The following is a 16,376-nucleotide window of genomic DNA, read 5'->3' on the forward strand; positions in this document are numbered from 1 at the left end:
ACAGAGAATTGACAAATTGTTAATTGGGAAAAGGTGGTCGATGGCGATCAACAATGGGAATGTACGATAAACTAATATGAACATTAAGGAGTGTAACTTTGATACGTCACTTTATTTTAATGTGAGTTACCATTGGCAATAATAAATTATTTATGACCCAATATTCTCGTCGAGTACGGTCAGTTAAAAAAAAGTTGGTAAATTTCGATCATTCGAAAGCAGGCGTGGACTCATGGCGGATTAATTGGACGTCGTTCGTAGGCATGTTTACGAGCATTCGAAGCGGAAAAAGGTGGTAAAACATACAACGAAGTGGTTCGAAAGAAACTTAGAAAGTCGGTACTATATTTTGTAAGTTTATTATTCTCGGGGTATTTTTTTTCTTCCTTCCACGTCGAAAACACGGGCAATACGATAGAGCGTAATATTTTCACTAAAGCATAATTGAAACTATAGCTACGTTCTTTCTTTTATCGCGCGAAAGAAACGTTGAAAGTTTCGTAGCATTCCCAGTCGGTTGTTGTATTATTGAGTTACCGTACGAGCGAAGGGGGAGTGCAAAGAAATTATTGTTCCGCTTCACCGCGAGTTGTGAGCTCCCGTTTTGTTATAACTTTTTAATTATTTTCTTTCCGTTGGTCCGCTTCGTGGCTCGAAGCTTTGAAGAGAGCGAAAGTTCTCGCCCGAGAATAAGACGCAATGGATCGTAGTGCCCTCGCTTTAGTTTGTGCATTTTTTAACCGTGGAAAGATTTTAAAGATAATCTTTCGATTATCCGGAAAATTATTCGTTACTCAACTATTACGAATATTCGAATTTCTACGTCTCGAGATATGAGTTGAAGTTATAATTTTTAAAAAATAAACATGAGCTCCGCTACAAAACGGAACGTTGCCCGCATATTTTGTAACCACTAATCCTATGCTATTTTACCATTTCCACTACATTATATATTGCTGATCAAAACTGTAGAAAAAGTCGACCATCAACGCGACACTCAGCAAACAAACTGAAACACTCAACCAGAACAAACATCCACTAAAATAGTCTAGTCTACTCTTCGGTAAAAACTTTTGGAAAAGTCGACGTTCGACACAACATACCCACAGCAAACATACTCAAACAAACACCCAACCGAAGCACACAACCTTTTCAGCGGGTGGGTGAATTATTTTAATAGCACAGACTACTCTTCCGTACTTATCAAACTTTAGGTAAACGTTCAACGCAGCACACAGCAAACAGACTCAAACAAACACTCAACTGAAGCGTACATTCGCTAAAATAGTCCAGTCTTCTTTTCCGTGATTGCAGATACAAGTACACTACGTATATAAGTACACTTCATTTTCAATACACTCGCAGAAATTTACCACGGTTTCAAAATCTTCACCGAGGTAACATTTTAAAAATCGCGCGTCGCGACACCGTGTTGTCGTCCGTCGCGGCAAGTTTGCGCCGTCGTTGACCCGTTTCGAAACAATATCGGACCGAAATAAATTTCATCGGGTGCAAATTGTCTCCAGAGAAATTCCAGCAGTGCTCGACGTTGCTCCACGCGCGTGGGGGGGGGGGGGGCACACTGAAAAGATTATGAAGAAAGTTTCTCGGTTCGGTTCGAAAGAGCGCGGTAATCGTACCGATGCATAATAAGCCGGCTTACGAGGAACGAGAGGCGGGCGTAATAAGAGGACTTTATAATTCCGCGTCTACCCGCGAAAATTTGTCGTAGTTCAATATTTCAGCGTCGCCTGCTACTTTCGAACTTGTTACTTTATGGTCGTTTTTGTTTCGCGCGTGGTCGCGCCACGAGTTTTCCTCTCGATTTTCCTTCTTTTGGGATCCAAGGACGCTCCAGGATATCGTAAACACACTAGTATGTCGATACCTCGACTACTTGTCTGACCATAGACAGGATTATTCTACTTGTCTGACCATAAACCGGATAAATACTACTTGTCTGACGACAGACGGGAACTACTACTTGTCTGATCATTGAGAGGGACATTATACTTGCCTGATCATAGACGGGGCAATTCTACTCGTCTGATCACAGACGGGGTAATTCTACTTGTCTGGCCATAGACGGGATCATTCTACTTGTCTGACCATAGACAGGGGTAATACTACTTGTCTGATCATTGAGGGGTAATACTACTTGTCTGGCCTAAGAATTAAACTATTGAAGGATTAAAATTTAATTTGATTATTGTGGCAATAGTCTACTGAAGATTCTCTTCAAATTTGAAGTAAATCGTTCGATTGCAACTTGAGATATACTGTCACAGCCAAGTGAAGTCGTTCGTGATAATTGCATTGGGTCGCTGACCGAGATCCGCGGATTTTTCGCTCGGAGATATTTATTAAACAATTGTACAATAAATCCACTAGATAATTATACACTTATGTGTGTTTTCTGAAAATTGACACTATCGTAGAGCTAATCCAAAGACCGTTCGAGAGACGATATAAAAGGCAATCGGACGAGATGCGTACGTCTTGTATCAACGAGACACTAACGTCTCCAGTAATATACCGATGATATCCACGGATGTTCATCACGATTTATAAAACGTGAGAACGGAATAGGAGAAGGTGGACAGAGAAACTAGGTCGTATAAATTGCAGCACCCTGGTTCGGTTCCGTTGGGAAGACCAGATCATCGAGCTTGAATCCATCCTTTATCCCATCTTGGGCGATCTCCTTCTTCAATGCGTCCACAAATTGGAAAAGCTTGTCTTTTGTTATGATGGCCACTATGCAACCGCCCCACCTGCGAGAAATAAGATTCCTGACGTGTCAACGTCGAACTTTCGCGTTTGCTTGGTTAATTTACCACGAGGTGTCTTCGTTACTCGAAACGATCGATCTCGCGTGATTTATTTTGAAATTGGGTTCGTGCAACGCGATCATAACGAACTGAACAAATACCGTGTTTTCGGATTTGGAACGACAGAGGATGATTGAGTCCTATGACAAACATGTGTGAAGTATTTTTGGTGCGTTCGAATATTTAGAAATTTTACAGTGGAATGCACTATTTACTGGATCACTTTGAGACCTGCGATTTTTGATAAGAATAATTGGCACAGAGGTTGAAAAATTGTTATTATTAAACTTGGTTAATTGTTAACAATTACGTTTGTACACATTTTTATGAAATTGTTTAGAATGCCATACATTTGTATAAAAGATAAAATAATAGAAATCTAGTATGAATTTGTTAAGAATTCTTAGGGTTTATTTTTAATTAATTTTGTGTAGAGAATTTTGCAATCGATAACATTACCCGTAATTATAACAACTGTATTCCAGTGTAATGTGTGATGTTAAATCGCGTGTCAAAACGTAATAAAAAATTTCTTTCGCGTACCACGTCAGCAATTGGAACACACCCATGGATCGATTTAATACATTTTACCTGGAGGTGCGTCGCGAACAATTTTATAAATATAGTACGATTCAGGAATACTTTTCCATAGGAGGTGAATCTAAGATGGGTGAAAAATGTTTTGTGTCCTGTATAACTTAGCTTACGAGTTGTGGACGATCGAAGAAAGTATTCAAAATGTATCCTTCTTCGTAGATGTATAGGTAGGAATTGGAAAGATTGTTCCTGGATCAAGGGGAAGGTAGTACCGTGTTACAAAGAAATGTGAACAGCATCGAGCAATTTTTACTCAATGTTGGTCACAGGAATTTGAAGATCGATCAAAACATATGACTCGATAAAATTCTCGATTTTCTTCAGATGTCAACTTCTCAGCTCCGCACAGTACATTGTTGACGTTCGTTGAAAACACGATAAATTTTAGCTTGTTGTGAAAAAAAAGTGTTGGAAAACGAGTTGAATACTTCGATTCACCGCGATTTACAATTTCTTTCAAAGGTCATCTTCTCAACTCCGAACAGTACATTGTTGGTGTTCGTTGAAAACACGATAAATTTTAGCTTGTCGTGAAACAAAAGTGTTGGAGAACGAATTAGACACTTCGATTCACCGCGATTTTCAATTTCTTTCAAAGGTCATCTTCTCAACCCCAAACAGTACATTGTTGACGTTCGTTGAATACATTGACCAGCCTCGAAATAAACATTTCTTACACTTCGAACATTTTCTTCTGTCATCCAAAACTCGAAAATTAAAGTACACACAGGACATATATATATTCATAGGATATTTTTTTACTCGTCTTAGATACGTATTTCTGTATCACTCTGTATTTCCCCGAACCGTGACCAACCTTTCCGGAGAGGTTGGTCAATTATCTAAATAGATCGAAGAAGGAACCGTTTCATCACGAAGAGGGATCTATTTTTAAAAAGACGTTGCTCTCCGACGAAGATAAATAAAATTCATTGCGTTCTCATCGTAAAACGATTAACGTCGTTCTCTCGAGCTCGTTTCCGGTCCCGGTTACTTCTATTCGAACGTGCTCTTTTACGTTCCCCGTTTCAATTGGCAAAACGATGGTACATCGGTGGATGAAACCCACGGCTTGTAAAGGAAGTTTGCAAACTGATGGTAGTTCCGAGGTGTGTCACGAACTTGTCAACAGACGTATATTTGGCAGTTAACGGATGTTATCGAGTTCGATCTGGTCAGAGTTCGTTGGGAACGATTAACGTCGAACGTTGCGACGGTTTGTTGTTCGTACGAGTTTAAATTTAATTAAAAGCATCGCGCGAGAGTTTAACATTGCTTATATTCCACTCTCGATAATGAATGATCAAAGCGGTCGGATGGTTGATCCCACCTGTTTCTGGTAAATGCAGAACGTGGGATAATCTATTAAAAGTAAAACGAGACACGTTCGAAAACTTAAATACGAATTATTGAATGTAAAACGTGCAGAAACTTTTAAAAAAGTTGACACGTACAATCACGTGACACGATTCGCAAAAATTTTTGATACCCTCGAAACGAGAAGCGCTGAGGGGGACGTTTATTACGTTTCCAGATTAACAAACAAACACTCGAAATGGACGATCTCGATACTACAAGTTCTTTTTATTTTTTTATTGGTAAATCACACGGTGCTTCCCCTGGAATATCAGAAAACTTTCAGATAGTTTGATTAACAATTCGTGTCAGGCGTGCACTCGGTTAACATTGGGTATCGTAATACTAAACCCGATGAATTCGGAGATTTTCGTTATCTTTTTACCGCGCTTGCACGCTCGAATTCAAGAATGCAAAATGTTCGAACTCGTTCAAACGATACCGTTTTAATCCGCGTAGGTTTGTTCTCGAATCGATTTCGAAAAGCTTGCGATCGATCGTAACGAAAAAAAAAAAAACACACTCGTACAGTGATTGTAATTTTCAGAGACAATACACGCTCTCACGAAACAGATTGTATATCTGTAAAAATTTTTACAAAATAATGTACAAATTTAGCATTTAATTTTGTCAGATTTTGTTAATCTACGTTCTTACGAAAGAGATTCTAAATCTGTAAAAATTTTTACAAAATATTAACTTTGTCAGATTTTTTTAATTTATGTTCTTACAGAAGAGATTCTAAATTTGTAAACATTTTTACAAAATATTAACTTTGTCAGATTTTTTTAATTTACGTTCTTACAGAAGAGATTCTAAATCTGTAAAAATTTTTACAAAATATCAACTTTGACAGGAATAGTTCATTCTCTTATGAAAGAGATTCTACATTTGTAAAAATTTTTACAAAATATCAACTTTGTTAAAGATAGTCCACGTTCTTACAGAAGAGATTCTAAATCTGCAAAAATTTTTACACAATATTTTATTTGTCAAATTTTTTTAATTTACGTTCTTACAGAAGAGATTCTAAATCCGTAAAAATTTTTACAACACATCAACTTTGTCAGAGATAGTCCACGTTCTCACGGAACGGACCGTATATAAAACCACGTGTAGATTTTTCGATTGTTCGCTTTGATCGTCCATACCGATTTTCAGGAATTCGGCGTGGGCCATCAATCGGTTCTGTGCGTATTTAAATTCGATTCACCGGCCCCGCGGGCCTCTGCTCTTGTATCTAGGTTAGACTTACCCAGCTCCCGTCAACCTCGCGCCGAGTGCACCGCAAGTCATGGCCCTGTCGACGAGTGCATCCACGTCGGGATGGCTGCACTCGTAGAGCTCGTGCAAGCTGACGTGGCTTCGCGACATCAGGTCACCCAGCTGTCGAACCTTCGCCTCTTCCATTATGGCTTTCTCCTCGCATACACGCTGAAAAGCCACCACTCTGCCCGCCTCTAAAATATGCAATCATACGAGCGTTTAATCGATTGAAATTGAATAATCGCGGCAATAGTGCACACCGGGGGCTGGGGTGGGGGGTTAGAGGATGCGAGAGGTGCATTCATAATCGAGTGGTTGTGTTATTCGAGCATTCTATAGGGTGTACGGTCTGTCCAGTTCCCAATGTTTCGATTGTTAATCCCAAATTTGTCCAACACATTTGTAACGTACTCACTCTGATCGGGTCTGCTCGACCTCCGAAAGTTACTTTTGTAAACACGGTGTACACCGTCCGGTACGTTTTATTCTAAATTCGTAAATTCGTTGATTACTTTACAGGTCCCAATATACACTGCAAACGGAAATAATTGCATTACGAATATTTACCAGTCGTTTCGCGCCTCATTTTATCACGTTGGGATCTGCCTATGGCACCTGTGAAAATTTCCTCGAATTACCGATCTCGTATTGTGATTAGGTAAACGAAATGTGCTCTCGATCGATGTGTAATGGCTCTTTATTCGATACAACGGAGCGGAAAGTAATTAGAGCGAAAAACCTAACGGCTGTGCGACAGAGTCGCGACGAGTGTTGCGATAAGAATTTATTTTCGTAGAATGTTTACAAATATTGTGGCAACGATGTACCGTAAGATGCAACCGTAAACGCGTAAAAGCGTATCAAAATGAATAAAAAATTTTGTATACATATATGTATATGTACACGTCTATGCGTATAAATTTCAACAACTGTACTCTACTGTGATCGAAAATCTCTTATTAGTGTTCTGTTATTACCATATTTACCATTTTGTATTAACCTCTGTTGGATAAATTTTGATCCCGTCTCTTTATTCTACGATACAAACGATAATTTTGTAGGACACCTGTCTAATGGTGGTAATTTTGTTAATTATAGGATCAATGTTTACCGATAGAGATTTGTTACACTTAACCACGCTATTGAAAGAAAGGTTGGTACATAAAATTTGTATCTTGCGTTCTCGAAGTGTTCGAGAAGTTTGAAAGTTTGCTTTCCTTCGAGGGAAGTTGTTCAAACTTCCGTTGCTTCGTTCACAAGTATGTGTGAATACAACATGTGAATACACATTTATGAGAACATTTCAAAAGTTTCAACAGGGTGTTGTGCACTTACACGACCAACAACGCTTGTTTCGACAGACTCGTCCAAGTCTTCTTAATTCAACTCGTAATCGTAAACGAAGCACGAGGCACGCGTTCGATATTACAGTCACGCACGAATCAATTGGCCGTTCAAGGTCACCCCCACCACTACGTATCACGGGCCAGTGTCGCCTAGAGTAGTCTTTCGCTGAAAGAAAAATCGTCGAGAAAAATAGTCTTCGATGCAAAGCAATCTCAAAATCTTCGAAAAGAAACTAATACGTGGCTCGAATCTCTCGAAACAAAGTTCGCGTCGTCCCGTAGCTGCGAACACCGTCTAAATTGTCCACCCTGTATTATCCTCGCGTGTGCACCGATCATTTAGGTGAACACAACGATACGCGTGGTGCCTCTGCGTTTATGTTAAATGCATGAAATTCAATCGTTTTGAGTAGCTTGGTAAAGAGTCAGCCGCCATTATCTTTACGAGTGGTCCGTATAACGGGTTTAACCATGAAAGAATACAAGTCAGTCGTTGAACTTTAATGTAAATTTCTAGGGGAGCGATTCGTTTTCACGGTGTCGCGTAATTTGTCGTCCCTCCGAAGAAATTTACTCGACTAATGAGATCTGGTCGTTAGATCGTCGAGAATGGCGGGAACGCGGGACAAAAAAAAATTGAACGGAAGCTACAGAGAGTTTTTCGTTGCGTATAAATTCCACGGATCGCGACGATACGATAACGTCGATGACAAACTGCGATCCATCATCGATACACCATCGTTGCGAAAATTGATTGCACCGCGAAAGAAAGCGATTGTTCGAGCAATGTCATTTTTTATTTCACCACGAAACAATTCGACGATTTTCTCGTTGAAAAAACCGAGTCGTAAATTACGATACTGCGCGACGCTGAAAAGTCGACGGGTGGGCGGTACCCGGGTTACGATTTGTCGTGGTCGATCGGCCACGCCTACTCACGTGTTCTTAATCGAGTTATGCTATTGGTCGAAATGGTTTCGTCCGTAGTAATGTACAATAATCAGTTTATGAATCACGCTTCTCCCTTAAGCTTCTACGAAACACGATTCGGTAAAAAAGAAAAAATTTTTTAACCATCGTGCAATATTGCAAATATTGAGTCAATTAAAAGTAGTTCGATTTACATACGTCGTGTTTGGACTCGTTTTAATCGGAAAAATCCGAAGAATACATTGGTACGGGTTTTAGAAAATTACGGAGAGTAAAATTTTTTATATTGCGCGATTATTTTTTTATCATAGCGGCTCGACGTACTATACCTTGATTTATCCTGTTATAATGATCTTCTTTGTTGAGCAAAGAGTTGTTCTGCAAAAAATACACTACCCTGCGCGCGAAACTTTCACTACTGGGTTCCAAACGTTATGAAAGTAAACCGTGTCTTACTGTTACTACTAATCGCATTGAGAAACACGATAAGGGAGGGGGAACGCGCGGAGGCAAAGCGTGATACTGCGAAGCGAGCGGTACGGGAGTGGGGGGTATGGAGAGAGTGAAAGATGGGCGTTCGGCGGAGTCAAGTACCCTGCCTACTCTCAAAAGTGGGCGTTGGGCGGAGTCAAGTACCCTTCCTACTCTCGATCATTTTTCCAGCGACGCACAGTACTCGGTTCCTTACGATTTTCAATTCGATGGAAAAATTAAGAACGATCGAGTTCTAGATTGCAAGAATATGTTCCAAACTCTTCCATTATTCAAAGAGACCGCGCGAAATTGCTTCCCGGGGAGTAAGCAACATCAGCGTTTGCATACATGAATTATTCCTCTGAAAATGCAGCTGAAATCGACCGGCACATTTCCGTGAAAAATTGCGGTATAAATAATCGTTGCTTGTTCCGTAAAGAACTCGTCGGTCGGGAATTTTCTCGCTCGAAATTTGCGAACGCTTGGTTCTCGGTTGGCGAAACGCAAAAAGCAAATGGGATAGTATTTTTATAACGATTCTTGGATCGATTTTGCGAAACGTTTCGTTACCTTGGTAGACGTGCAATGCGCGTTGTTTGAGCTTGAAGGTTTGCGAGTCGTTGAAGGATTTCAGGAACGATATCTCCCTGAGCTTCTCGTTCGTCGTGGCGAGGTCCGCGCTGATCTAGAAGAATAACGCACACGTCTGCCAATAACGCGCTCTCGACCGCGCCATTATTGCCGAAATCGTAGCTGTTTGGTGGCCGAGAAAGGTGCTTCGCTAAATGTGAAAAGCATCGAAGGAATTGGATCCCTCGATCTCGGTGGCTCGAAAGGTGCGAAATACGTATAACCGTTACCAGAAAGGGGCGATATAAGAAAGACACGAGCCACTGATTCCATGGAAAGGAACCTTTTGCCGAGATTCGTCGCCATAAATTGTTTTTATCGATCCGAGTGACTCGTTTCGCTGTAACTATTTCTTACGCTCGATCAACGGGGGGAACGTGATACCGAAGTCGAAATTTCGACGTTACTGTTTATCAATATTGTTCGGTATCGTTGTTATTCATCGATATTGCATACCTCGCTCAAAGTGTACGGTTCCTCGCGAAGATGAGTCCTCACCAGAGACGCCATTTCATCTATTTCGACGCCAAGTGCTTTCTGAACGTCGCATAATTTCTGTACACTCTTCCAATCCACGTTCCTTTTCTTCGCTAATACCTGAAATCGAGCGAAACAACCTCGTGATTTAACCCTTGTGCACCGTTCGGTTGTCAACTTTGAGGTTACATGATTTTTTGACGAAGTACTCGAGTTGCACAAGGGTTAAAAGAACCTAGAAAATATCGGTTTTATAATAATCGCACGTAAGGATTTTGTTTAACCGATCGTTTTGCAAACGAACTCGATAAAGGATACGTCTTTCGAGTTTCTCGACCGTGATACGACGAGCTAACTGGATTTCATTTCTTCGAATCTTTGTTTCAATACTTTGGCGTTGCTCCTGACAAAGGGTGGCACATCGATCAACGTCAGTTGCGCGACACCCGGTAAAACTTAATCGAGAAATAATCTTATCAGGTTTCCCTTCGAAACTTTCTGCCTGAACGAGTCTTAGAATATTCGCTTACGATGGTAATTAAATTTCTATTATAAACAGCAACGTCTAATAATCGTATTTCCTGTGACTCTCTGTTGATAATTAATTTAATTAAACAAAAATATATATATATTTATCGATATAAACTTTAACATTTTTGAAACAGGGACTATATTCTTTCGTTTTCATTCCACCGATTTATAATCCCCATTACTTGCAACAAAGTGTTATTTATAATTTTATCTTTGTGAAAAATTTTACATTATTTTTTGCTGTGGATAAAAAATTTCATCACTATTTTTTCTCTATTTCTATCGCTCCACCAAAGTCTGTTTTTCGTTTCGAATGTTCAATTACGATAAAAAGGTACGTTACCTGTGCAGCCAGTCGACATTCCGCAACCCTTAAATTGTAATTTGACGTGGAAGCTTTGTTGTGACAAGCCTGGCTGTGTGCTATTACGAATACCGCAGTTTCGGGTAAGGTGACATTAGTGCCACACAACGGGTTGAATTCAATCAGCATCGCGGAGCCTTCGTGAAACATTACGGCAAACGTGAAACAAAATCTTGATTTGTTTGTTTATTATGATTTACAGAGCTGAATTGTATTTTAAATCGAACGATGCAGTCGAACGAAAAAAAAAAATTTTTATAGGAATCGTATTAAATCCAACTACAGTCGAGAGAAAATCAATTGGTCGCTCAAGGACACTCTACATCCCCACTCTACGTTACAGCCCACTGGCTCCTCCCACCACCGCGTCATTGGCCGCTGTCGATCTCCTTCACCGCTCTCGGCCAATGCGTGCGATGGTGGGGGAACTGACAGACCGTGAACTACACAGAGTGGGGATTTAAACACTCGTTTGCCTTCTTTTCGCGGACGGGCAATACACGACTTTTAATTTTACGCTACGATAGCTTACTTTTCTCTTCGGGAGAAAAAGTTACTTAGAACAGTGGTCTTGAGCAGACCATCCATTTTACTCCTACAATTTCTCGAATAAATTACTTCGAGAGCAAAACTTTGCGCACAAAATTTCATTTCATCTATTCGATTTACTTCTGCAGGCAGAATCCAATCCTTCTTGGTTGTCGATTCAATCATCGCGTGTCTGTATACGTTTAATTGCATCGATCGATTTAAAATACAGTTACAACGTTAACAAACTTTCCATCGTAAATTGCAAGGTAGAAAAATAATCACCAGCTTTCCCAAGAAATGCGATCGCCTGGTCCATTCCACCACCCTGAGTGCCGATGTACCTTTCGGCGTTGGCACTGACAGTAGCCAACTCACGTTTCGACAATCGATACTGTAACATGGATAAATTGTTGCTGAAATCTTAACATCGCTTTAAATTTTGTTTGGTCCAATTGGTAATTGAAAAAGCGACACGGAGAAGTTGCAAACGTTGCGATCGGAAAGAGAAACTTTCCGTATTCTTGGCGACTGAAACTTCCGTATCGTCGGGACGTTAATTAAATTCCCTTTAATCTCTGCGCGGAATACCGAAGACACGGGAAACGGAACACGATAGCAAAACGTGGGAGACACGGAGCCGAAAAAAACGTTATCGGGCGAGTAATTTTCGAAAGTGTTCGTAAAAGTTCGAAAAACGGATCGACGGGACACCTTTCAGCGTTAATGGCACTTTTGACTTGTCGAACATAAGTGTCTTCCCAAGCCGAGCCAGAAACTTCGAGATTGCTCCTTCGTGGACGATCGTTTCGTCCGCGAAGATTAAAAATAATATTCGCGAAAAATGTGGTCACGTGAAAAATGTGATCGAGACGTTTGAAAAGATTATATAAATTTTCTCGTAAATAAAATTAAACATCGTTCGCGTGAACGTCGATGAAACATTCCGATTGCGTTCGACGATTAACCGTGACGCATTAATTGCAATTTCGAGCGCTATTGAATCGGTGTTTCGAGGAAAAAATCGAACCGCGAAGCAGACACCTCGAACGTATACCACGTCTCGTGAATCGGCTCATCACCGTTCCTTCATTTCCGCGCAGAGAGTGATAACGAGATAAGGTACTCCTCGTTAAAACGTTTTCAGGATTAATGGTATGCGAATCTGTTTTTGGAACGGAGAGCGAACGAGATACACCGAGAGCGAGCACCGCTAACGAGAGCTAAAAACTTTTATATTTCTAATCGTATATCCGCGAGCGTATTGTCAATGGATCGGCGAGATTCTCACGATTAAAATGAGTACAAACACGACCATGTTCGTCGTACTTTTTCTTATGGATCGTTTTTGAAAATTTTTTAATCACGTGAAACTGAAAATTCTCGGAACAGGCTCGTGTTTGGACTCGTTTTCATCGGGAGAGCATTGGGAACCCGTTGATAATACTCTTGCGAAAATGCAATTACAAAAATGAAAAAAATTTTAGTTTGCATTAGTAATTGCAACACCGATACGCGTGCGGCGCCCCTTTGAAATTTGGTTAGTTTTTTAAAATATACAACTACTGGGTCGTACAAGGTGAAGAACGTGTACAGTGGTGGAGGATGATTCGGTAGATTTTATCGAGGGGCAAGCGCGACGTTTTAACGAGGAGTTCCCGAATGTCACAGAGGTATCGTGCAGGACTATTTTATACCCACCACCCACATCAATATGTGTTATATAGGGTGATTGCACAGATGTTGAAAATGCAGCATTCTCCGATTAGTTTATCGAGGGAAAGCTTCGACAAATAAACGAGGTAATGCAGCGTACAATTTACAAAATACCGTAAACCTAGTAGGACTTTTATTGCTTTTAACTTGTCGGGGTCAGACGAGATCTAGATTTAGTCACGAATGGAATTAATTTTTGTAAAAAATACCTATAAAACTAGAAAGTACGCGTTAATAGTAACTCGACGAAACAGTCGATCGATGTGTGGAAGACTTCACTAACTCGAGTCGAAGAACATGAACGGAAGTGGGGATAATTTGGTAAGGGTTTTTGGATTGTAAAGTGCTTCACCAGTTGAGTTCTTTGGCTGACTTTACAATGGTAAAGTTGTTTCAAAGTACATATATAGGAGATATACGAAGGTAAATTTCAGCCTGAACACGTCACGACTTTGGCAACTTCAATAGCAAGAACACGAACCAGGAGTGTCGAGAGGATCTTACTTACTTTTTTCCGTGAAATCTCTCTGTTACAATGTCCGACACGATTTTCACCTTCCAATAAACAATGAGTGATTCTTGTAGCCACACGTCCAAAACAAGAATCCGAAAACCGAATTATTCTATCACCCCCAATTTACGAAAAATACGACTTTTTGTAAAAACCCAGGATTTTTGACAAAAACGAGACATTGTATGAAAAGTTAAAACGCTAGAAAGTTCTAATTGATCTTCAGAAATAGAGGAGAGTTTCTCGAATATAATGGTGTATAATTTATTAATCGTTTTGGTCTTAAAAGTATTAAATTGGATGCAGTCTCTATGTATTATTTTTCATTTTTATAAAAATTTCTTTACCTAGGACGAATTACTTGCAGTGAATTTATTTCGTACAAGTTTTATACATTCTTATACATTGCGAAAGTTTTCACTATCGTAATATAATATTTTAATTTCGCAGCCAATTAGCTCGGTACTACCTGCGACGAAGAATTATTGTTCGTCGCAGATAATACCGATTACCAGGTCTCACCGCGTGGAGGTTGCTGCGAGTGGAGACCCGGAGAGAGATAGATGGAATCAAAGTTCCATCGATCTCCCTCGACGCGCGATACAAACGAAATTACCAAACCGGGGAGATAGAAGGAATCAAAGTTCCTTCGATCTTCTGATTTAGTTCTGCCAAGCAATCACACAATGGAAAAATGAGGCAAAATTAGGAAAGACGCGACGCGAACCGTGTAGTTTGTCCTACTAGGTCTATCCCGTTTCCTCTCGGTGGGTCCGATTCCAGAGAAAACGAACGACGCCATCCACTCCCCTAGAGGAGTGCCCCGTTTCTCCATCTTTACGACGAGAGGGTCTTAGTTTGGAGGCTTTCACAGGGACCAGCAAAAATGCCTGCACCTGTGCTCGCAACATGCCCCCTCTGGAAGCGAACGCACCGGAAGAGACGGCGATAGACCGTTCGGACCACCTACACGGCCGGTCACTTGCTTATGCAACAAGCAGTGGTGACCGGGTTGAGGAACGAGGAAGCGAGCAAAATGAAGCTAAAGATTGGATGATTCTTTGGCAGATCACAGATATTTGTACACGGTTGCCTTAAAACTAACTTATTCTAATCTCAACTAAAGATCCCACGTCGGATGCGACGAGAGAGTCCTCTTCGTTCTTCGTTCTTCGTTCTTCGTTCTTCGTTCTTCGTTCTTCGTTCTTCGTTCTTCGTTCTTCGTTCTTCGTTCTTCGTTCTTCGTTCTTCTATGTTCCTATCTAAGAGAAACCTAAAGTCAAGGTATGATAGAAAATAGAAATGAAATTGGTTTGCGATTAAATACAGTTGTGCAGTAACAAAGAAAATAAACATCGAAAAACAAGTACAAATTAAAATCAGAGAACAAATAAAATAAATTAAACAAAAAAAAAAAATGAGAAAAAAAGAGAATGGTCGCCAGTACTGACCCCCGCCTATCGGCGGTCAGTACCGGTTACCAGGTGGGCCCCCTCCTCTTTGCAGGTACCTAAAATGAGGACATCCTTCCACCTCGGCGGCTCCCCGTGGAATGAAATTCTGTTAAAGTGGGGGGTCCTTATATACCCACCACAAGGTCACTTACCGTTACTTGGATTGTCTTTGTTCGATCTAACCGAATATTTCAAGAAATGATAGTTTTCAAGCCATGATTTATACTAGGACATTGTTAATAAATGTTCAAAGTATGGTCCAACGACGGTTGTTAATAATTATGATAAATAAACGTCATAATATTGCGAAATCTGCGAAGGCGAACGGTTTCGATGAATGATTGTTCATTTACGTGATTGTTATTAACATTTACGGGTGCTCCAAATATTAATCGAACAATGTGCATCTTATTTATGCATTACTAATGTTTAAGTAACTTATAGAAATTGATTTTGACCGAGATTCGAAGTAAAAATGTATTTCGTAAAGTTTTAAAGCATGGAACGTAACAATTGTTTATTAGATACATTAATTTAACATTCGTTTAATTCTTATAATTTACACAATACACGTAGAAGTAGTATTTTTTACCTAAAAGTGCCAAAATTTAATTAATCGCTTTTGTAGATAGAAAAATCATCGCGATGCATATTTGTAAATCGATAATCGATATGTTTAGCCTTGACAAAGTCGGTTGGAGCTCAATGAAAAATTCCATCGCGAACGAAGAATATTTCAACAAAATGATAGTTTAAGCGATTATTTATAATAGAACATTGTCAATAATTGTCTAAACTATGGTCCTACGATGGTTGTTAATAATTATGATAAACAAACATTAAGATATTGCGAAATTCGTAGAGGCGTACGGTTTCGGTGAATGTTTGTTCCTTTCCGCGATTGTTACTAACATTTACGCATGTTCCCAATATTAATCGAACAATGGACATCTTACTTATGCATTATAAATGATTAAATAATTTATAGAAATTGATTTTGATCGAGATTCGAATAAGTATGTGTTTCGTAAAGTTTTAACGCATAGAAAGTAACAATTGTTTATTAGATACATTAATTTAACATTCGTTTAATTCTTATAATTTACACAATACGCGCAGAAGTAGTATTTTTTACCTAAAAGTGCCAAAATTTAATTAATCGCTTTTGTAGATAGAAAAATCATCGCGATGCATATTTGTAAATCGATAATCGATATGTTTAGCCTTGACAAAGTCGGTTGGAGCTCAATGAAAAATTCCATCGCGAACGAAGAATATTTCAACAAAATGATAGTTTAAGCGATTATTTATAATAGAACATTGTCAATAATTGTCTAAACTATGGTCCTACGATGGTTGTTAATA

General features: G+C 39.7%; 1 protein-coding gene across 4 annotated transcripts in view; it reads right to left on the reverse strand.

The window, feature by feature from the left end:
• Positions 1-365: 365 nt before the first annotated feature.
• Galk (N-acetylgalactosamine kinase) overlaps positions 366-16,376 on the reverse strand; it is a 36,903-nt gene continuing 20,892 nt past the window's right edge. The window contains exons 5-12 of one of the 4 annotated variants that reach the window (XR_012992423.1): positions 11,616-11,724; positions 10,782-10,939; positions 9,887-10,027; positions 9,371-9,485; positions 7,386-7,562; positions 6,618-6,665; positions 6,466-6,537; positions 6,179-6,244 (exon numbers count right to left, since the gene is read on the reverse strand). Coding sequence is in view for 2 of the 4 variants with exons in the window: in XM_076314140.1 (XP_076170255.1) it covers positions 2,609-2,774; positions 6,040-6,244; positions 9,371-9,485; positions 9,887-10,027; positions 10,782-10,939; positions 11,616-11,724 (894 nt within the window). In the remaining 2 variants the exon portion in view is untranslated. Of the gene's footprint in view, positions 2,775-6,039; positions 6,245-6,465; positions 6,666-7,385; positions 7,563-9,370; positions 9,486-9,886; positions 10,028-10,781; positions 10,940-11,615; positions 11,725-16,376 lie in introns of those variants that run through there. The other 3 variants (XR_012992424.1, XM_076314140.1, XM_076314141.1) reach the window with 3 other exon arrangements.

The sequence above is a fragment of the Ptiloglossa arizonensis genome, chromosome 6 (genome assembly GCF_051014685.1).
Source record: "Ptiloglossa arizonensis isolate GNS036 chromosome 6, iyPtiAriz1_principal, whole genome shotgun sequence".
Classification (NCBI taxonomy): Eukaryota; Metazoa; Arthropoda; class Insecta; order Hymenoptera; family Colletidae; genus Ptiloglossa; species Ptiloglossa arizonensis.